General features: G+C 31.3%; 1 protein-coding gene across 2 annotated transcripts in view; it reads right to left on the bottom strand.

The window, feature by feature from the left end:
- NCAM2 (neural cell adhesion molecule 2) overlaps window positions 1-25,300 on the bottom strand; it is a 395,919-nt gene that overhangs the window by 82,501 nt on the left and 288,118 nt on the right. For both annotated transcript variants that reach the window (XM_036218500.1, XM_036218501.1), the window contains exons 9-10: window positions 17,883-18,033; window positions 3,300-3,487 (exon numbers count right to left, since the gene is read on the bottom strand). In XM_036218500.1, coding sequence (XP_036074393.1) covers window positions 3,300-3,487; window positions 17,883-18,033 — 339 coding nt within the window. The remainder of the gene's footprint in view (window positions 1-3,299; window positions 3,488-17,882; window positions 18,034-25,300) is intronic.

The following is a 25,300-nucleotide window of genomic DNA, read 5'->3' on the forward strand; positions in this document are numbered from 1 at the left end:
AATTTCAACTCTATCCTAAAAGAGGGAAAATGATTTTGTGGAAATAGGAGGCTATTAACTAAAAGTACAATTTTGAGTTCCATCGAAGAGGTAATTCTGAAAGGGTATGAAAGGCCATGTCATTCATTTTCTAGTCAGCTGTCCATCTAGAAATAAGTCATAGGTTTAAGGATTAGAAGTTTTAAAAACTCTTAAAAGTTTTTTCCTAAGTGATTAAATATTCATTTTACTTACATTTAGTTTTTAATAAACCAGGCAAATTTAATTCAAAAATAATTTTACTAATGAAAAATAATTTAACAAAATTTTTTTCTTATTCTGCAGGCATCTCGGGAAGTTATTTTCATATTCCATAGAGAAGACTATGTACTGAATACAATGCAGAAACAGGATTGCCATGACAAAGAATTGTCACTATTATATAGCCCCTCAGGAATAATAAAGTAATTTAAATAAATTCATTTTCACATTGGAATGATTTTTAAAAGGCTCAATTCATTTTTGTTTTTACTTCTTAGGAGTTTACCTATTAAAGATAATTATTTATCATGTTGTATAATTAGCAAATACAGATTAGTAGCACAGATTTAAAAAAAAAAAAAAGCACAGATCTAGTAAAAAATGTGGCCAAATCATGTGACTCAGCATATTTGGCATTTTCTAAGAAAGTGATATAAAGGTAAAGTCCATAGTGATTTTATACTCTATCCTGGCACGACAAAATAATAGATGAGTTTTTCAAAATATTAGATAATATATAACAAAGATATGGTATAAAACAGTAATTTAAAAATATTTAAATGTTTCAATATGCAAATTAGTGCAGCTATTTATCATGGAAGTACTAGGAACACTACTTATAATATACCTTGTCATGTTTTAATATGCAGTTAAAATAATTCAAATTCACTTAAGATGTTGGGCTTTGACAGAATATAATAGATCGACAAATGCAGTTTTAAACATCACAGTATAAGCTGAGAGTACAATGTTAATGAAAAAGCTTGCTAGTTTTTTTCCTACACTTTCAAAGACTTGATTTTCACTTTGTATGTATTAATGGTGAAAAAACCACTTATTTAACAATTACTATCCTTACTAGGACAAGGAACAGCAATACAGGTGATGTAAAGCAGAGTATCATTCCAATCAACCCATTATAAACTCCTGTATCGATTTTTGTCATATATTGAATAGTTGTCTCATTTCAGAGGAGTGCTCAGGAACATTAACAAAAAAAGTTTTCATGACTTTTACAGATGCATTTATTGGTAGTAACCCAAAGGAGTTATAGAATATTTTATATTTAAAATTCATAAATTTAAAATTTTGAATATATATTTAATCAAAGGAAAAGAAAAAACCTTTAAAAATCAATTCAAGAAATGACTATTGACCAACTTATTATTCATTGTAAACTTAACTTTTTATATATTTTATAATATGGTCATAAAAATTAATAATTATATGACTATTATCATAACTACTAAATGAAAATTAATAATAATATACTATCCCAAGCAACTATATATGCTACTAATTGTTACTAATTTAAAATTAGTCCTTCTTATTATTGTTTTTTCTTTTTTAAGTGTTGTTTTGTCTTATTCTGTCTTTCAATAGTGTTAGCTACACATTTATATCTTTTATTCTGGATTTAAATTTATATATTTTTAAATAGTGTGCACATAAAAAGTATGTGCTCAAGGTCAATGTTTTAACCAAGAGATTACCTGGTTATGTGAAAAGCAAACAAAAATTGCTTAGTTTTCAGTTTGGGATAAGGAAGAATGCTATTTAGGAAACCGATTAAGTAACACTAGAAACTTGTATAAATAAAATATTTAAACGTCGAATTTATAAAATGTTGCTTGATATTGACTATGAAGAATTATGAGCTATCCCAAAACTTAAATGTGGCAAGATAAAGTAAAGCAGAAATTACAGATTAGTCTATCACTGAAACATAAACTTATATTTACGTGTTGAGACTGACTTGTATTACTCCATAAAACTCATAAGTTGAATCCTTGACCACTAAGATGACTGTATTTGGAGATAGGGTCTTTAAGGTTGTGATTAAGGTTAACTGAGGGCATAGAATGTGTTCTGATGTCTTAATAAGAAGAGACACAAAGAAAAGTTTCACCAGAAACCAATATTTCTGGCACGTTGGTCTTTGACTTTGAGCTTCCAGAAATGTGTGTGTTGTGGGCAGTGCAGGGGAAGGTTTCTGTTATTTAAGCCATGCAGTTTGTGCTATTTTGTTATAGCAGCTCGAGCACACTAATACATTCCCCAAAACTTCAGTGAAATCTAACTTCAGTTTTTAACTGTGGTTAAACATTTAAAATTTAAGTTAAATCTGCCCAAATGTATTTCTGAAATTGACTTCTATGTCAATTCGCCAATAGCTAGTTCATCTAATACAGTTACAAAGAAATCAATTTAAATTGATCTAGACAAAGTGGGTTAATTATCTGTCAGTTATGCAAACATTTGGGAAAGTGATGTCTAAACCCTTTTATCAACCAAACATTTTACTAAGTCCGATTAGCAGGCAGAAGAGTTAATATGGCACCAATGAGAAGAATATTTTGAAGTGAACCCACTACAGATATCAGGTGGTATTTCAAAATAGGAATTTTTACAATTTATGTAAATGGAATTAGAGGGGAAATGTACCATCTATTTAGCTAAATAAGGCTGTCTGTGGAAGATTCTCAATTATTCTGAAACAAAGCATCATAAACTGGAAGGGCTGATGATCATTGCCACAGATGTATGTAAACTTTGGGAACTGATATATACACATATGTGATCTGCAATTATTAAATAAAAGGTATTTTATTTAGTAATTCAAACAGAATTTAAGGGACAGGGACTGGGCAATACAAAAACAATTATTTACTGTCTTTATTTAAAAAATAAAATAAAATGAGGCATTGAACAAGTAAATCTTGTTTATTTAGGAACTTGTAAATATACAGCCAGTAGATAGCATTTAAGGAGAAGGACTGTGTAACCACAGAATCAATGACTAGTATCAACACTGAAATTGAAAATTTTCCCTCAAGAGTTGACATCCATTTTTATATATAAATAATGAGATGTTAATCATTAAAGATCCATAATCCAAATACATAAACTATCCCTTTAAGCAAACATGAAATAGATACATTGGTTTTCTATATATTTTATAATATAAACATAATACATAAATGTATTAAGATCTTTAAACATATTCTGAAATAGTAGATAATTGCTAAAATAATATTAATATGTACGTAAAGACTTACCTCTAATATCACCTTTCTCCCTGAACTATATGTCTTCAAATTAGTGGTGTTTTTAGCTGGTAAGACTAATTTCTCTCTTCTCCAATGGACCGATGCTGGTGGATTAGATTTTACATCACAGCTTATATTGATTGGATTTCCTTCCCAAGAGTAATAAATTGTTTGGTTTGATATGAACTTGGGAGCATCTGTAAAGCAACATAATATAATATTTATAGACCTTTTCTTTAAGATAAATACTCTTTTAATTAATATAAGAAATAATTATTACTTGACTACAAAAAAAACCAGCAATTCTAATTTCAGGTCTAATAGGACATAAGAACTCATAAAAATACATGTCATTTGATTATTTCATCAAATAATTTTAATATAAAAACATTCAAAGTTGGCTAATTGTGAAAATACGAAAAATCAAATTTCCCGAGTTAAATTTGCATTTAAAAATTTGACAAAAATGTCCACCTGGTAAATTACTGTCTATCTACATATATGGAACCTGTTTATGAAACTACCCACACTGCAAAGGAAGAGTTTAATATAAAACTTAACAAAATCGATGTCTTGTATCATTTTGAAATCGTATCTTAGTTATATAATCTTTTACAAATATTTTGAAGCAGATACAGTCTAAATTAAATGGCAATATAACTAAACATTTTTTCCTAAAATATCATTTCAAGTATTTATTAAATCAGAAATGATTTAGTCAATAGTATTAATTTAAGAATTAATCAGTTGCTGTGATGCTCAGTCAATTCTCAGGCCCCTACCTCAGACTTCTATAAAAATAGTTAAGAGAAAAGAGACAATATATTATGTCATTTAATGAAATAAACTAATTGTGAAAACACATAAACATGGGTTTTAGTCTTGTTCCACTCTAGAACTTTGACATAGCCCAAATGTCAATCAATCATAATATCTTTGAGTCTTAAAATCTTAAACATATACATAATTATTTGAGAGAATTCATTATTTTATTTTATTTTTACATAAAAAAACATAATCTTAAGTAGCTAAATGTTGCCGATATTTATATTGATCATTGTTGTTACTGATATTAACTATTTGAATTTAATATCACTTCATAAATGATCAGTTTCAGTTGTCTAACTGAAATGTTTTGTTTTACTGCCCCTAATTACTTAAAAATGACCTACAGCTAACTTTTTTTTACATCAACAGATTATATGTCAAATATATGAGTTATAATCTGTAGTACAAATGAAGAAGTAATCATTTAAAAATTCTTGTCTACATGTATTTTACTGTATGTTTTTAATGCTAGTCTCACATAAATGTAAGAAATATTTATTGAATGCTTTCTGTGTATTAGTAAATTTATACAAATAACCTTGTGAGAGAAGGTGCTATTCTGTTTTAAGCAGGAGGGATCTGTTGTAAGAGCCTTCAAGCTTGTTCTAGTACTAAGTTGTAGGTCTGGGATGTAAGTCTAGGATGATTTTAACCAGGGCCCATTATATTCCCATTCAATCCAGAAACAAAATTATAATTTTCAGTGCTAGCAACATTTTGGTGATTTGGACTCTATCATCTATAATTGAGAGGAATATAACTGGAACAATTCTTTAGGAGGATAAAGTGCCTTAAAAAGCGTTATAATCTCAGTTCTACAATACAGTCCTAGGTATCATTCCAAAGAGAATAAGTTGAAATATTATCAAAGGTTTACACAAAGGACTTTTAATGCATTGATATTTTAATAACAAAAAACTCAAGGCATCTTAATGTCTCAGAAAAGACGGCTGGCTAAATAGTGACACATCTTGGCAACTAGCATGCTAAATATTCCACAGACATCTCTGCCTATAGTTTCCCCCCAGCTTGCAATGTGTCTGCTCTTCCTTTCACCTGGCTGACTTCAAAACCGAGCTCCATAGTTCCTAAACAGCCTTTCCACAGCCATCAGCTGGGGCTTGAAGTTCCCTACATTGTGCTCCCACAGATTCTGTTCTTTCTCAACATGTCTTAAGCATTGAAAGGATCTTTTTGATTATTTCTCCACCAAATGACCTAAATCTTACGGGTTAAGCTCTGCCTTGTTCACAATAATATCCTTGATGACTTACACAATGTAAAATGCTTACTTGATTCTCAAAACCTATATCAAACTTACTGAAAATTAAACAGGCATTAATTTTCAATTCAACAGTTCAGTTAAACTGAACAGAAGGTATTTTCGAGGAGAAAAGTAAAAACAACAACAACAACAACAACAGCAACAAAAATAAACTTTTTCAAGGCCTTGAAGGATTAAGTGACAATCTAAGACTCTACAACTAATTAGGGGTGGAATTGTAAGGGAAGCTGAACTTCCTGATATTCAGAGTAAAAAGCTAAGCCAATATCTATATCTACATCTATCTATAAAATATTTTATTACTGCTTAATATATGTGAAATATAATCTCTTTAGTATTGTACTATTTTAGGGAGAGGCTTATGAATAATTATTTGCATACAAATACAGCCCAATATGAAAACCATGCATGCTAATAGTACTATTAATAGCTGGCTCACAGTCAACTCTGATATAATATGACATCTGTGCATACGTGTATTATATGATAATTTAACAATAAATTTAGGGCAAGATTTGTTTAAATAAAAGCAAGCAATCACCACTAATTGCTTCCCTGATAATCTCTATGGGAATTTAATTCAGAATTACTTATGTTGAATGCAAATGTGCTACAGGCTATACATGCTACATATGGCTGAAAACCTCATTAAAAATGTGTTTCTGGTGTGAGGCAAGAAAATATTGATAACTCCCATCTACAGCAAAACATAAACTAGATTCCTCTAGTTTACAAGTTTTGTAAATATCAAAACAGTAGCAAGACAGCAATATGTACCGGCACAAGATTGGCACATAATGATATCGAACAAATGGTGTTGAGTTACTGTTTGAAGAAAGATTTAACTCAAGAAAAGGCAACATATGAAGACTTCAGGCTAAAAAAAAAAAATTAACCATATTTTATGTTGATAAATTAAAAATTGTGATTTTCACAAAATTGGCCTTTCCAGAAAAGCAGAACTTTCACATCATGAAAGGCTTCAAATGTTGTGCAGAGAAAATAAACTTTACCAGTTTAAAAAAAAAAAAAAAAAAGGTCAGAGGAGGAGAGAAGAATATGGCATAAGCAGAACTGGCAGAAGTGTGGAATAACGGAGTGTGTGTGTGTGTGTGTGTGTGTGTGTGTGTGTGTAAACCAAAAAATAGGCAAGGACAAATTTTCACCTTGAAGTTGCTTTCTTTGCCTAGATTTTGTGCTCGTATTCTATGCATGGGGAAAATAAATTTGTGGACTATAAAGTTATGGACTAGAAAGTTATGGAAACATCTCTTAAGGTATTATATATCCCTCAAGTTCTATTAAAGTCCAAATTAAAAATATTCTACAAATTACAATGAACAGAATTAACTAGTAGAAGAACAAATTTTTATCTGAGCAGAGAACAAAAATCAGAGAAACTTGATCAGTTTCTCTTTTGGATGTGAAGGTAGAGCTAACCTTCAGAAAGTGTCTGGGAACGATGAGAAACAAGGAAAGTGGCAAAAACACACCCCTTGACAAAAGTTTAGGCAGGGTCCGTGGGTCTTTTTTAAAAATTTTTTTATTAAACCTTGTCCTTGGGACTTGTCCTGGTCTGCCTTTAGTAAAGAACCCAAGCTAAGTGAGATTAGTGAGAACCCTTCCACTTTTGGTATCTGATTACCATTGGTATCTGATCAAGTTCCTTATTATCTACCTTTAATGTTTATTTTCATGGCCTATTTTTAGCAAGAATCTTATTAGATTGGTTTAGCAAGAATCACCTTGTCCTTGAAATTTAATCAAGCTCCTCTTAAAAATGTCTATCCACAGACTCTAGTCTCACTCTGCTTTCTGGCTTAAATGCACGCTTGTCCTTACATTTGGAGTTCAGTTCAGTCTTTCCCCCCTATTGCAACAATCTTGACCCCTATTGCAATAGACTGGAATAAAGTCTTTCCTATCATTTTAAATAGGTGACAGGATAATTTCTCTTTGGCAAAAGAAAGGGTATACCCAAGAAAGGTAACTAGAAGAAAAACGTGTTTGTATTTCCCTTCAGAGGGAATGACTAAGACAGATCTGAAGGAAATATGATAGCTATAACTATTGGATTATTTCCTGTAATTTTGGATATTTGAAGTGTTAGAGTTAAAATGATCGTTTTTTAAATCAATCACACAAATGAAACTTTACCCAACCAGATTTTCAGACAGGGAAAGATGGGAGACATATCTAACAGTGAATCCACTAACTTCTCATGGCATGAGGAAGCAATTTTTGTATTTCTAGCATTTACCTATGAACAAAGTTAAACTTACAACATCTTCGTGCACATGGTCATTTTAAGTTCTACAGAACTGGGCAGATCTCATAGCATCTAATATCTGGAAAGGAACATGGGCATCATCTACAAATCTTTATTCTACATACAAGAAACCTTGCTCTGGGATATTTAGGAAGGCAGTGGCCAAGACCACCACCTTTTGGCTCTTTATATTCATCTGATAAAACCGCACAGCTATGCCAGTTATTCCATTAAAAACTATAAGTATATTCTCAGAGAGCTGTTTCTATAGATCATTAACAGTGTTACTCCATATTGGAATTAATATTTGAAGTGATTATATCAAGCAATCAAGGAAGTTCTTCATTATGTCCTATATACTGTATTTAAGCGATAAAAGAAGTACATAACAGAGTTTAGAGGGATTTTGGTGAAAAAGAATGCACATGGTACACTCATTTATTTCCAAGTGCTGCCAATAAAATGAGATGATTAGAATCATCACCAACTTTCCTGTCCATGCTGATGTATGAGAAGCTAAAATGTAAGGAGAAATACATTCTGGGGCAGGCCAGTCGTTTTCCACACTAAGGATTTTATGGCTAGAACCACGTTTTAACAACATATCCTTAAATAAATAGTGCTTAGATAAAAATTCAGGAAAATTAATTTTACATCAAAGAGAAAAGAACTAAAACTGGAGAGGGAGAGGGAAGGTGAGAAAAAAGAGGAGGAAGAGGAGGAGGAATACAGGAACAGGGACAAGAATACAAAAATATATATATATACTGAGAGAGAGAGGGTTATGATATTTACCATATATAAAGAGGCATTGAACCATATAAAAGGTGATATTTGTTCTTGGTTGGAATTATGTAAACCTCTTGGGGTAATGCTAATTTTTTCATGTTTATTAATGCCTCTGGTTGACAGTTTACTATGCACACACAGGTACTTACATGTATATATATAGAAGATTAAAAATAATCCTTCTTTAATGGATATTATATTAATAAGTTAATATCTTTAAAACCAGATAATGTATGAAAAAAAAGAATATAAAGGTCCTTGGTGTTGAAAATATTGGAAAATAGATTATCTGTAGGCTCCTATATCATCCAGTTAATGATTATATAATTATTTATCCAAATGTATATAGTACTACATAGACTGGAAGAAGAACATGTAAAACTGGATGTAGAATGAATAAGGACTTTACAAATAAAGGAACTATGTTCCCTTGCCTATTATCACAATGGCAATATCTTAAAAGATAAATTATTGAGGTTTTATTAAATGACAGCTGTATAGGCAGAAGGCTGAGCTAGAACATTTCAACAGTTTCATATCTATGGCCTTGACTGAATCTCTGATTTAAAGTTGCCATCAAGAAGAAATACCAAAGTATGCCAGGATCCAAATTTGTCACTTTTTCAAAGGTGAGATCAGGAAAATCATATTCCAGGAGACATTAGACAAACTTTTAAGACTGCCTTCAGGCTTGATGTCAAGTTACTCCTGTTTTGAAAAATATCCTTTTTGTTTCATTATTATTATTAGTTTGCCTTAGTGCTGAGACTTTGAGCTGAACCTGCAGCCAGCACTCATCACTGCATTTCTGTCACCATATAAGACTTGCCATCTTGATTACTAGCTTAATACAGCTTTTTACTGTCTCTTGCCATTTCCTCTTAGAGCTCTGAAATCTCTTCTTCTGTTTTTTTTTTTTTTTTTTTTTTTTTTTTTTTTTTTTTTTTTTTTTTTTTTTTTTTCCTGAACATGGTTTATTTGTGGTTGGTACCTGTGACCTGAGTAAAGTCTTACTTCTTGCTGAGTGCTGGCCTGGATTCCTGAATTCTGCCTGCTCATAAGCAGGCTGAAGTGGAAAACAAAACACAACACAGGCTCTGGCAACTGAAATCTAAAAATCCTTTGACCTGAATGGTCACAGTTTCATAAATAATAGAATCGGTATACAAAATCATTATTTACTATACATTTTGTGAATCAAATTGAAAAGCATCATTAGGGTAAGATTTACAAACAATAAAAAATAAATTTAAGCCTCTCAATCATATTAATAACATAATATGTACTGCTCTTATAAATCAGTATTGGGATTATCAAAATGTTTCTTGCATACCCTCCAAATAATTTACATACTACTGTGAAATACTATCCTCTCCTGTAGTGATCATACTCTGCGGTATAAGATTTTAAGTATTTTTCTCTTTAATCTTAGATTTTAGGAACTACAAATAATAGTAAAAATGATTTTAATGTGTAATACAATATCCTATTTTAAGAACTCCGACATTCATTTCTTGCCAATAAATCACAGTACATAAATATACCGTTCACTTTTCTCCATTGCCATTATTACATCCCCGTTTGAGGCCATACTCATCACCTGGCCAACTTCAGAAGCTCTGTCCTTACTGGCTTACTGGCCTACTGGTCTACCAGTTTCTATTTTAAGACAATGTTACTTATTTAAATCTTAAATCTTTCTAAGAGATTATCTTCACATTTCTTAAATCAAAAAGTTTTATGATTTATAAAGTTCTTCTTTAGTGAGCCTACCACTTTTCTCTGGCCCTGTCTCCATTTGGGTTAACTTTGTTCCTTAAACTGTATCCATCCCTAAACTTTTCCTGCTTTCAGCCTCTTGCCTAGCTATATCATTTACCTAATCACTTTTAGATATATTTCATCTTAATGTAGCTATGTGTTCCTTTCCTTAGCTTTGTAGCTGTGTGTTCCTTTCCCTGGCTCCCTTGAAACATAAGTTCCAAGGGCAAGGACAATGCTGTCTTTTCTCACAGTTCTGTACAGCACCTAAATTTATATTCGACACTCAGTAGATACTCAATAAATAATGGTTACATTAATGAATGAAAACCCAAGATATGTATTATAGATGTCATCACTCCATTTAACAGAGGAGGAAAACTATACCAACATTTGTTTGACTTAGCTAAAATCACAGAATTTAGGACTCTTATCAGTGTTAATTCTATAGTAATATATTTTCTTTCATAGACTCTTATTGCCCATTTTGTGATGAAGCCAACCCCTTAAATTAGCTAAGAATTAAGTGCACATTTTAAAAATAATTTCTAAAACATCTTGACATTTATTTTAGTCATTGAATTTTCTCATTTGATTTATGTTGGGGGAAACTACCAAGGGAATAAAAGCTAATATATCCTTTGGCACATTTAGAAGATAATTCAATTAATAATTTCATAGATCCCGTTCTACTGTATGTTCACTCATATGCAGAATCAGCTATGGCAGTTAACTAGATTAAGTCCATGTGTCATGGGAATTCTAATGACTACACAGAATACTAAATTAGATGTGTTTATTGCCACTTTAACCTTAGTACTGGATGTGCAGTTTCTTTACTAAATTTGAACAATCGAGTTATGCATAAATCGTGGCATATTTTATAAATCTAGATTTATAACATCATTTATATTAAGATACGCCTCTATGGCACTTGGCACACACTTAATTTGACCATTATTAGTGATATACATATTACCGATCATAAAAGAAGTTTGATGATAAGGTGCATTATTCCTGTTTCTATTATTATTCTTTCATCCTAATATCTCTCCTCCTTAGATCATACATAAGAATACTAATAAAAGTATTTTACCACCTATGGCTATTTTGTCCTCTATTGTTGCTTTACATATTGAATTTTCCATAAATAGCTACAGTATTTTAAAGACTATATTATCATCATTATGCGCAATTTTACATATAAATTTAGGAAGCAAAGTTTAAGTGAATCTTTCATAAAAATTTATGACTTATCAAAAGATGATTGGTCATAGAACTATAACGATGTTAAAATTGAATATCAATAATGATAAATTAGTGAATCAGATTTACCAGTAGCACATTGTATAACACGTAATTTGTGCTTAATGATGTCAAATAATTTTACAATGTCACTACTATTAAAATTAAAAAAAAAAACCTCAACCAAGTAAAATGTTAAATTTTTATCTAGTATTTTAATTTGATGTCTATGTAGTTAATTTTACATGTGGCAAAAACTGCTCCACAAATTTAATGCATTTCTTAAACTTCGCAGGTATATCAAACCTTGATGACCTAAAAAAAAAATCAAAAGCCAACTAAAACACTTCCATCTTAAAGTGTCTGTGCATTTTAGAATGTTGTCTACATACATAATGGAATGTCTGGGTCACAACAATAAAAAGCAAACAACAGTCTGCCATAAGATTACAGAGGATCTTTCAGCATCTTGAAGATGACAATACTCAGTGAAGTCAGTGAAGGCCTGATAGGATGTGATCTCAGATGTGATTTCAGTGGGCAGGCTCACCCTGTGAAATTTTACACTACTTCTATGTGTGAGGTGGTCTTCTCTATTAAATCCATAAGGCTCTCTTCTATGGACTGAACGTTGGAGTCTTTCTTCCCCCAGTTCTTATGTTGCAGCCCTAATCCTCAATGAGATGATATCTGGAGGTGAGGGCGTTGGGAGGTAATGAGCTTTACATGAAGTCATAAGGGCAGAACCTGCATAATGGAATTCATGTCCTTAAAGAAAGGGACAGGAGTTGTCTCCCTTTCCATATGCATGTACCAAGGAAAGGACATGTGTAAAAATAACCAGCAAAAGGGTCCTCTTCAAGAATCTCACCATGCTGCCATCTGATCTTGAACTTCTAGTCTCTAGGACCATGAGAAATAAGTGCCTGTGTTTAAGCCACCCAGGCTATGGTATTTCATTATAGCAGCCTGAACTAAGATGGTCACTGTGCTGGTGAGAACTGAGGTTCTCATTCCAGAGAAAGGCTGAAAGTTGTGGTAAACTGAAGTTAGAGATTGATATGTCTAGAATTCATTTAAGCAGGTATCAAAAGACAGAGATAAATTTAGTAATTACACAAAATAACTACATTTATTTAAGTGTTTGTATGTGTTTGTTAATTTGTAAGGTTTATTTCTCAAGGGTTACATATTTCCTACTAGTCCTTAAAGACTTTTCATCATCATAATTTCTGAAATATGTTTTAACAACAACATTGATCTGAATCAAATTATATATCTGTCAGGTCTAGACAAAAATGTGATGAAATTAGAATAATTGATAGTATCTGTGCTTGTGAGGAATGTGATATTTCAAATATTCCCAGGGGGCTCGTGTAAAGTTTGGGTTAAAAAATACAGCTGATCAATAAAATATTTTCTCTTTTAATATACTGTTCTTATTTTTTAGATGTAGAGAAAAGCTTTGAATTTTTCTCAGATACTGTCCTTGAAATTATCATACTAGATATAAAACCTAATTAGCTGCTGGCTTTAGAACCAATTTATTTCTGCAAATGAGCCATCTTCTTTAAAGTTTAAACAGATTAAATGTATTATGGTGAGTGCAAAAGATAGGGTCATAAGACAAGATTTTAATCACAGGTATAAAATGTATGCCTGCTATGGCCAACGAATTTTTCTATTTAAATGTTTATTAAGATAATTTCTTTAAATTTTAAAATCATGTTTGCATCTTATTTACCTAATCCCGTACATGCAGCCCATCACACTACTAGAATCACAGTTATACTGAGAGACTGGAAAACTTGAGGAAATATGTATGTGATAGAGAAAAGATTTATTAATTCTAAGGAATGTGGGAAACTATGGAATAATATGAATCCACGTTATAAGATTAATTAATATCCCTATAGCCTTACAACTTTTCTGACATTGCTAATACATTTATACCACAGGAGAAAATGCATTTAAACACTGGTATTATATCTTACAAGAAATAAAAACAGGTGCAGAGAGCTCCATGAGAAAAAAATGTAAATGAAAATTCAATACTTCTTATCATGCTTTGTTACTGCGTAACTGCTAAATTAAATTTATCATATAAAATAATTAAGTCTAGTTAATAAGTAATATGTAATGAGTACCTAGTCACAAAACTTAATAATATTCTAATTGTAATCAAACATACAATGTAATCGGGGCTTATTTCATTAAAGCACATATCCCACGCTTGTTATCTCCATTGTTTTATAAATTAGAACTTTAGTTCAACTCTTGCTTTGTGGTAAGAGTAATGCCTTTGAAAGGGTGAAAATGAACTGGCAGGATGCCAAGGAATCTGTGTAAGATGAAATACAAAAGAGGTTTTGAATGAAAAAAAAAACAGCTTAATGTTCTAAATACCTTAAGTTTAATGTTATTAAAGTAAATGTGGTTGGTATCAAATTATAAATGATTTGATTCTTTTTGACTCATTCTTATGAATATTATACTGCAGGTGCTTGAATCAGGAAGTAAAGACTGTTCTAATAAGATTTTTTTTGGTGACATTATATAATATCTTTGCAATTTTCATAGTTTCTATACTGTTTTGATTCAAAGATGCAGAATAAAAATATTTTTCCCATTTCTTACATGTTTATTTACAACAACAACTTCTCATGGCGTTACATGTAAGACACTGAAAGCTTTAATACTACTATAAATTTGTCACTCAATAAAATATCTTATCTTACAACAACACAGGCAGTAATTACCAAAATATAAGCTTCTTAAACACTTTCAGTACTGATCATAGTTATTAGGTTGCAACATCCAACCAAAATTTCTACCAATCTTCCTGTGAGAAAAGTATGACATTAATCACAAAAAGTAGTATTGTAGATATAAAAAAACTTCTAACTTTCATAATATAACTGCACTAATTTACAAGGAATATAAACAAAAGAGAAGAGCAGGCTGAAATTTAAATTATGCGTATTGTTACATATTCCAAATAATTATTTAACTCCATACCTCCAAATAATACTAACTATAGACAAATGATAACATTGTGACATTTTCTCTATTTCTATCACATGAATAAAATCTGAGCTTTAGAAATTAGTAAAATTAAGATGAATAATTATGTTACTTTCCACTTAAGTATAAATTCTTCTTATATTTGTATAAATTATCATAAGTGAATTTTGTACCATTATATTCATCTATTAACATTTTTATGTGATTCAGTATTAATAAATTATAGTAAGTACCTAGAAGGTAATAATCTCAAATACATACAATAGAGAAGATGTTAGACAAATGTATGGGTAAATTAATATCATTCTATAAGTAAATTTTATTCTTAAATGCAGTATAAGATTGGAATAGTGAGCTAGACTCCTAACATAATTTACTATTGTCTTGAAATTCATTAGTAAATTTAATTGTGAAATATAGAGAATTCTGATTGACATATATGAAGAAATATTATAGGAATCTAGATTAATCATAAAAGAAGTTAGCCTTCAAGAAACTCTCAAGCAATTCATACTGTATATTTAAAAGATATTCATTCAAGGAGAAAACAAGAGGATATAGTTTAAATACAGCATTTATGTGTAGGTTAGATCCACAAGAGAATCTCCTTTTTGGGAAATTTAAAAAAAAGAAGAAGAAGAAAATATATCAATGAAACAAATGATTAAATTTTGATACTGTATTTATGAATCTTAAAATATAAAACATTTTCTTTTGCTTTACATGAAATTTAGTCTATATTAAAAGAGCTAACCCTTTATAGGTAAAGGATACTATTAAGAAATCTAAACATTTAACTGTAAACCTCAGCTAACGTTATTCTATATTTCAACTTAAAATAACTTACATATTTAGAACTTACTACACTTTCCAGGTTGGTTATAGATAAAAATGTCAAATTATAAAAAACTGACTACATAAGATTGATCACTGAAGGGAATAACACAAAACCCATCTTCTTTTTAGTACTGCATTTTAAACAATCTTTTGATTGGTGTGATGATTTATTTAACGACATACGATTTAAAAAATAAAAAATAAAATTTGAAAAAATGAAGGAAAGAAATAAATTAAAAACTGATAAAAATTGAAAGTAAGGCATTTATGTTCTTGGTTCCAGGAACTAGGGAAACCAAATGTTTATGATTTAAAGTTGCATTAATAAATAGAATACACACACACACACACACACACACACACCCCTATCTACATATATTATACATGTTATTATATATTCTATATTATAGTGCATATATGATATTTATGTACTGGTTTCCATAATATAATGTAATATAATATAATATAACATAACATAACATAATATAATATAATATAATATAATATAATATAATATAATATAATATAATATTAGATGTATTTTTTTCCATAATGGCACTGCAAGCATTTGATAGTCCAATGCCCCTACTTGTAAGAATTAAAATCTCTAGAGATAACACAATCAAACAAAAATAACAACAGAAACAAAAATAATAACAAAAACTCCCTAAGGCTTCTATAGAGTATATAAAATCAAGGTAGTTGTAGAGGAGGCTCTATTTGAGGAGCTTCAAAGTAATTCCAGAGCTAAAATTTTTCCATAAGTACAGAGGTACCTTGGAAAGATAGAGGATCACTAGTGTAGGATAATCACACCTCTCATTCAGATAGAGCAGCTATACAAAAAAATTTCTTAAAGACATAGAAGATTTAAAAAACACTGTCACCCACCTTGATCTAACTGATAGTTAGAGAACACAAAGTCCTGTGACGGCAGAAGACATGTGCTTTTCAAGTGTACATTGAGTATTCACCAAAATAGATTATATGTTGGGACATAAACCAAATCTCAATAAATATTAAAAAATCAAAATCATATAGCAGGTATTTCCTAAGCATGACTGAATTAAATTAGAAATAAATAATAGCAAAATAGTCCAGAAAAATATTAAATATCTGAAAATCAAACACATCCTTTTAAATTACTAGGGAGCAATGATAAAACACAAGGGAAATTTTTTAAAAATTCAACTTGACGACAAAAATACAACATAATATAATTTGTGAAATGCAGTTAAAGTACCACTTAATGAGAAATTTAGATCTTTAAATGGTTATATGAGACAATAAGAAATATTTAAAATAAATGATCTAATATCCCACCCTAAAAATTTATAAACGAAGAGCAAAGCAAAACCAAATTATGTAGAAAAAATAGAAACAATAAAGTTAAAACCAAAATCAACAAACTAGAAAGCAGATATATGATAGAGAATGTAAATTAGTAAAACCAAAACTAATACTTTGTAAAGATTAATAATGTTAGAAAAACCCTTAGCTAGAATTCTATTTAATAGTGTTGAATAATTTAAATATATCTGTTAAAATAACATATACTGACTCCAAAAAATGAATTCAAAATGAATCACTGACCTTAATGCAAACTTTAAATCAACAAAACATTTAAAAGGAAGCCTAGACATAAATTGTTTAATTTATCTTTTCATCTTTTTTGACAAGCAGTTAGTTAATATGTAAAATAATATGGATTATTTGTGTCTGTTCTTGAGAAAATATTTGCTTTCTAGAGGCATTCACAATAAGATAATGCACCTTCTTTTACAGTCACCATCATATTCTATCAATATTAATGTACTATACATTCTCCAATAGAAACATTTTGTCAATAAGAGTATCTTATACATTCCCTCTAAGACAGATATGTCCTTTCAAGTATCAGCAAACCTCCAGCATTGATGTCTCCTGAATATTTATTTAGAATAATGTTAAATTTCTTTTTTTTTCAAACACATATATACTATTCTAAAATCGCATGCAATGACTTAAGGTGGACTGTGTAGGTTTTATTAACATTAATCTTCATACTTTCCAAATCCCACAGTTATAAAACATTTTATGATATTTAACAATTCTCCTTGTCATAGTCCCTATTTTCAGATATTAAACACTATTCTGATAAAATATAAATGCTAATATATTTAACCATTTTAAAAATACTATGTCATATCCTATGAGGATGGAATATAACTTAACAAAATCACTTGAATAAGAAATGAGAATTCTCACTACCTACGTGGATCACAGAACCATTAATATTATAACAAGCAGATAGATATCTAAGTAGATGTTAACCATTTATTGCTAACTAATACAATTTCCATGGTAAGCAATATCAAGACCATTAAATATGTGAAATGTCCCATAACATCCACTAGATGTCTCCAATAACTGACTCTGAATCATCGCATTCTTTCTAAAGCTGTGTATTAAATGAAACATGAACCACATATGTATTTTACCTTCCTACAAAAATTCCTAGTTTTCAAAGCAGAAAAAGTTGATTTGATAAACGTACAAAATAAAAATAACTCACATTCAATATCAAGGTACATGCTCTTTTGGTGCCCTCCAATTCTGCTTGCAGCTTCACAGTCATATCTCCCTGAGTCTGACAACTTCACGTCTCTGATGTGCAGGGATGAGCGTCCATGCTGCCCTTTGACCTCGACACGACCATCTGGGCTCTGTTTGCATTGATTCAAGAAAAAGAAAGATTTTATGTTTGTTTTGTGTAAAATGATGACCAAACGTATGGCTTTTGTGATATACATAGGAGACAAAAAAAACCTCTTGACCTGCATTCAAATTTTTTTTCAAAAAAGCAGTGTTTCTATATTTATGATTTACAGTTCCTAGTTTATCCATTTTACCTGTCCACTTCTAACAGGGACATGTAGTAAACACCTAAACACATGTTTTATCAACCTCTGTTAGTTAGTATGCTCTTTGCCTTTTAGAAAGCTTGTATGTTCTTCCAGGAAGAATTTTGCTGGCTTCCATTTACGTTTTTGCAAATGTAACAAAACAACAGCAATGCCTATTCAATTCTGCCTAAAACCTACCAATGAAAACATTCCTGCAGCATTTAGTTTCATATTCCACCATGTAAGGAAATGTATCAAGATTTATAAAAATTAAAGTCTTTACAAGGAATTTATAGTTTTCATTTTTGAATAAATAAAACAATACTGCTCATAAGCATCATTGGTACTAGGTGCATCATAGATAAATTATTAAAACATAGCACTATCTAACTCATTCTTAGGAAGTCAATGGAAACAATATGAAGATGCTTAATCACTTACTCCATGAATAGACTCAAATCAAGGGATTGCTTATAGCACAAGCCTAGCCTATAGATAATATTTCAAATAAGAATTGTTGTGTGCAACATAATTAGCATACCTAGAATTATTTTCTTAAATACCTTTATAGTATACATATTAAAACAGAGATAGTTTATTCATTGAATTTTACTTCATGCAATCAGGAAACATACTGAATGAAACATACTTTACTATTACTGAATCTATTTTTTTCAATATTTAAGGTTTTAGTGCCTCTTAAAATATTTTATGCCATACATTTATTCTGAAATATAACACACTTAATATCAAGGTACATGCTCTTATGTAATCAAATAACAGTTGTCTGATTTCCTATATGACTGAAATTCAATTAAATTTTAATTTATGTGTGCACTCTGTATACAAAAATTTGGTGTTTGATTATTTCCCTTCGTTAATGTAAAAAGACAATTTTAAAACTACTTTTCATGAAGTTGATTGGAACACAATATGATTACTTTTTTGTTTTTCAGTTTTAAATAGACATGCAATTATTATGTAATCATATCACTAATAATTTACTATCAGGAAAATGGTCGTCGAAAACAAAGAAACAAACGAAAACATACTATGGATGTATTATGCAAGTTAGATCAAGATTTTTAGGCTGAACATATGTTCCCCACTTCCAGTATTGCTTAAAAAAAAAAAAATGTAAGATGAGGTTTTCAAACAGAAGGGCATTCCCTTCTGCCAATTTTTTAAGATGTTCAACTGCCAAACCCATTTACTTAATTGGGAGAAAAGGGGAAAAAAAAGACAGAAAATTCACAAAAGTTAAAATCAGAATAAGTAAACCCAGAAGCAAAATGGCCAATCTGTTCTACAGGTAACTAAGTTTCAATAACTACCTAGGTATCCTTTCATCCTTCCCTCACTGCACTCTGTTCATCACTGGACCCTATTGAACTAGCCTTCTTTCCTATGTGCTGACTTCACTTGGCTCTTAGACATGCACACTTTCTGGTTTTTCTCCATTTCACCCCTCTGTGGACTCCTTGGTCTCAGTGGCAGTCTCCCGTCTCCCTGGAGGCCCCTGTATTCTGCGTGGACTCGGGTCTCTTTTCAGATGATTTACTCTGCTTAGGCACTCTAATCCCTGTCCACATTTACGCAGATGACCTTTAGTTACTCTTTCTCCTGCCAGGATCTGTCTTTCCCTGGAGTTTCAGAAACAGATACCTCACTTGCAAGGCATATCCCTTTGATCTTTATCTCGATCCTGCATGTCCAGACCTCAATGCATCACCCCCTCACCTGGTATTACTTGCTTTATTTCTATGGATGCTACTAATGCTTTTCCATGCCCCATGCTATACCTACCCTCAGTCTCGGATTCATTTCTGAATCTTTATCTATTTATATTCCAAATAATGAGAAGTCTTAGTTTATCATCTTTTCTACATTATCATTTCCAGTTTTCAACAACTGTGTTTCCAAAGACCTCTCTGCTGTCTGCGTCTCCTGTACACAGTCTTAGTTTGTGCTGCTGAGCTGGAAGGATATTGGCAGGCGTCTCTGGATTTCAGAGAGAACAATCACAGGCTGAATGTGACCGAAAAAGACTCCCTGACTCTGCAAAAGCCATCAACATTATGTTATTTCCTATGTTTCTCTTGCAAAAAAAAAAAAAAAAAAATCATTCCAGCTGCAGAAATTATTCCTTGTGCAGCTAAGAATATGTTTCTTTAAAAGCAAACTTTTAATCCTCATAACGGCTTTATGAAAGTTTCACATCCCCTGTGCTCTATAATCATAAATAACATTGTATTCTCTCCCGAATAAAATCCCAACCCCTCACCCTGACGTTTAAGGACTTCCATATGGCAGCACTTTTCTGCCTAAGTACACTTTACAATTTAGATTCCAATTAATTTGAATTACTCGTACTGTCATGAATATCCTGTGTGTTCTATAAGCACCCTTCACAGACTTGTCTTAAATCATTCTCCCTTTATCTCTTCTATATTTAAACAGCAGGATTCCACCATCATTCCTTTAATTTTTTGGCCAAAATAAATTTATATTTAAAACACTTCCTGGTTGACTATGTTATATAATTATTATATATTATTTATTTATATTTATATTTACATTATTTATATTATATATCATTTTATGCTGTTTACAATTACAACCTTGAATGCTATGCTTTTCATGGAACATATTGCCTTTTACAGTCCTATTGAAACTTCACCTGTAGGGTTATATCATAGTTGAATAAATGTAAGAACATGTTTATGGTACTTCATGTGACAGTCACCTGGGCTACTACCTAGGACAGAATTATTATATTCTAGTTATATTACAAAGCAAATTAAATTTTGATGAAATTTACATATAGTTTAGTAAAGGGATTTTAATCCTTTAGCTATTATTTACTATGCATTAAAAACGTATTTAATATCCTTATTAGAATTTGACAAAATATTTTTATATTTATCAATTTTTAATTAAACTTATTGGGGCGGCAATGGTTAATAAAATAGTATAGGTTTCAAGTGTACAATTCAGTAATACATCATCTGTATGCTGACTGCATTGTGTGGTCACCACCCAAAGTCAAGTCTCCTTCCATCACCATCACCACATGTTTGACACCCTTTACCCTTAACTAGCTTCTCCCTACCCCCTCTCCCTCTGTTGTCTGTGTCTATGAGTTTTTCTTGTTTGTTGCTTTCAGTTTTATATCCCACATATGAGTGAAATCATGTGGTTTTCAACCTTTTCTGGCTGACTTATTTCTCTTAGCATGATGCAAAGCAAATTCTTCAGTTTTTCATCAGAAAATGTATTGTTCTTTTGTAGCACTAAAAGGTAAATTTACCTCCCATGAAAATTAAAGAGGTCCTCTTGCTAATACCTGTTGTAAATGATTAAGCTTTTGACTTGTGAGAAAATATTGGTGCACATAAAATTAGCATGCTATCAGTAAAAGTGTTGGTATTTAAAAAATTATTATGTACTTAAAATTATTAACAAAAATTCTGGAAGAATAAAATTTATTTGTGAAAGTTAGTGATTCCCTGGGTAATTATATCATTTTCAGAGTTGGCATGGGCTCTGTAATAATACACAATATGCATTTGTCTCAAGTACTTACATTAGAAGATCAAAGTCACTCCCTCTCATATCTGACATTCCAAAGGACATCTCTGTGCTACACAAACACATTACATATTTCTGAAAGAAAACTCATTTATATCTTGGCTTTGATTCACCACCTACTGAAGAGCATTTAAGACATCGGATATTTGACTGAGACAGGTTAATGGACATATTAGCTATCCATCTAGTATTTTCAGGTTCTATCACTGCATTAAGTAAGATGATTAAAAAGTAAAGTGTCTGAATGTACATTACCATTCCAATCCTTTACAGACGGGAACTCTGAAATTTGATTTGATTTATATTCTTTGCCTTTCCAGAAGGTCAGTTGAAGAACTGCTTATTTGAATAGCATTTCGATATTTCTATAAAATGATTATTTATAGTTAACTGTTCTTTCAGTAACCATTAATCAAGTGCTACTTGATAACTACCTTCCTGAGTTTAGTTGCAACATAAATATTTTGTTGTCAAATTTAATTGTCATACATTTAAAATTATATAATGATTCATGTTTATAGGTTATTTTTGTAATATTACCTGGCTAGCCATGAATTGCCAAATTTAGAATCCAATTGTAGTACACAACACATTGGAGGTTGCCAGTATTGCCTACCTTTCTTCTTCCTTACACTCATGTCTTTGAAAATTTTTGAAGTCATTAGCCCTTTTGGCCTTTTGAGAGAATCATGTAGCATGTGACTTAGTTACTCAATATTTTTTGTGCAATTATTCCACAGTAAACATCCAGGCACTGGGGATACATGCTGAGCAAAACAGAATAATTTCTACCCTTAGTGGACTCAAAATTTAACAGAGAAGACAGATGTTAATTTAAAAGTATAATACAAATGAATGAAAAAGCACTGTGTAGGAACACCACAGTTTCGTTTTGGAGGGAAGTTAATGAAGGGGTGGAAATGTCAGAGGTATGTTCCCCGATAAACTAAAGAGTAGACTGAGATCTGAAAAGGGTGAGAGAGGGATGATGTTGTAGAGAGAAGTCCAGGCACAAACCCTCCGAAGGCATATGCAAGAAATGAGGGAAGCCAGCAGTATGTAAGAGAAGGCAAATGAGCTCTCCTCACATTGTGCCGGTAAATAAGAACGCATGCAGCACCCAAGACAAACGCAGACACACACACGAATTGCACCCCTGCATTACATAATCAGTGTGTCTTATTCATAATGGCATTACATTTGTATTGAATGTGAGTTAAACTCAACTGCAAATATTTGAGCGTAATGTCAAGGCATAACTGCTAAATATGTAAACAAGAAAAAAGATGCTCGCCAAAGGTTATTGGAATTAATTTACCCAAACTAAGTTATCAAAATTGTGTTGCCATTGTACTGAGTTGACTGATTTCTGCAAAGAATTTTAAACTGAAAGATTCTCTTTTCTCCTTATAAGATTCATGTATTTACTCTTAGACTCAATTTGGCTTCTCTTTGGGCTTGATCTCAGCTTCCTAACTTTCTTCCTCTTTTGATTCATGAACTGAACTTTTACAATTACCTTTCTTCCTAGAAGTGTAAATCGATGTATTAAACAGTAATAATGTGCATTAAAACTTCTTTTTAATTTACATAGTTTCTTCACCAGGTTCTAATGCCCTTTTCTTTTCTTTGTATATACAGTTAATAATTTATTCAACAAATAGGAATTGAAGATAACAATGATAACAGCTAATGGATATACTAAATGGTAGTTAGACACTATTCTAAATGTTGTACATTTATTAATTCATTTAATCCCCATAAACCTGCTACAGGATTGGGACTAACATCATCCCTATTTTAAAGATGAGTAAATTGAGGTCCAGAAACATTAAATAACTTTCCCAGGTTCAACATAGGTTATAAATGACAGCAGTTGGATGTACAAACTGTCTGACCCTGGACTTCATGTTCTGATTACTTTTGCTATATGGTTCACCATTTGAGCCATATTATGTGGTCAAACTACATATTGTACTACAAAGCTAGTTCTATGCTGTGTTCTCATGACAGAAAAAAATGGATAAGAAAGGCAAGCCCCTTAGGCTCATAAATCAATAGTTTTAGGAAAAAAAGAAAAGTCATAATATATGCTGGGATAGATGAAATTCAGGAAAAACACCTAATGAAATTTACAGAGGTGAGGAACAGTTTCTTGAAGATATTTTTGTCTAAGCTGAGACTTGAAGGACAAATAACAATGACAATTAAGGCCCCAGACTAGCTATATAATATTAAGGGCCCACTGCAAAATAAAATGTGGGGCCGCTCATTCACACATTATAAATTTCGAGGCAACCACAGTAGCATGTTAAACCAAACACAGAACCCTTCTGAGTACTGGACTTTTTTGCAATGACACACCTGGAACGTCAGCTTAGAGTAAGCAAAAAAGAATGAAATTTAGGAAGAAAATGGGAACTACATAGGACTGGACTAGAGGAGGAAATGCTATGTCCGAAGAATTTAAATAAGCTCGCTGGAGCTGGTATGTCAAATGTAAGAAGAAAAATTAGAGATGAAGTGCTTGAGGAGACAGACAAAACTGACATAAAGAGCATCAAAAGTCAAAGGAAGACCAATAAGAAAAAGAAAACAATTCTCAACATCATTAGCTATCATGAAAATATAAATCAAAACCACAGTACCATTTCAGTATCAGGGATGATTATAATAGAAAAGAAATATAATAATAAATGTTGGCAAGTAGGTAGAGAAATGGGAACTTCTGGCATTGCTGGTGAGGATATAAAATGGTGTGGGTACGCTGGATAAAATATCTGATAGTTACTCAAAATGTTAAATACAGAGTTATTATACGACTCAGATTACGCTCAAGAGAATTAAGGATATGTGTCCACACAAAAACTTGTGCATGAATGACCATAACAGCATTATTAATAAAGCCAAAAAGTGAAAGTAACACAAATGTCTATTTATTGATGCATGGATAAATAAATATTGTATATCCATACAATGAAATATTATTCAGCAATAAAAAATGAAGTGCTTACATAGGCTACAACATGGATGAACCTTGAAGATATTATGTTAAGCGATAAAAAAGCTAGTAACAAAGGCCACATAGTGAATGATTCCATTTACAAGAAATTTCCAGAACAGACAAATTACAGATATAAAAAAGCAGATGGGTGGTCATCTGGAGCTGGCAGGGGGATGAGGGTAGTGGTGAGAAGACTGGAGAGTGATGCCCAAAAGAGGTGGGATTTCTTTTGGGGGTGACAACAATGTTCCAAAATTGATAGTACTGTTGACTACACAATGCTGTCAATATACTACAAGTATTTAATGGTACACTTTAGTGGTGAATTGCACTCTATATAACTGGTATATAAATAAGACTGGGAAAAATTAAAGTCAAGGAAAATATTTGAGTGTTCTATGGGCAACTGGAAAAGGAAACAAACAGTTTCGAGTCAAGGAGTAAGATGGATGTATTTGTTATTTGAAGAGATCACTCATGCCACAAGCCGAA

Source organism: Rousettus aegyptiacus, unplaced genomic scaffold, assembly GCF_014176215.1.
Source record: "Rousettus aegyptiacus isolate mRouAeg1 unplaced genomic scaffold, mRouAeg1.p scaffold_m13_p_4, whole genome shotgun sequence".
Taxonomy (NCBI): Eukaryota; Metazoa; Chordata; class Mammalia; order Chiroptera; family Pteropodidae; genus Rousettus; species Rousettus aegyptiacus.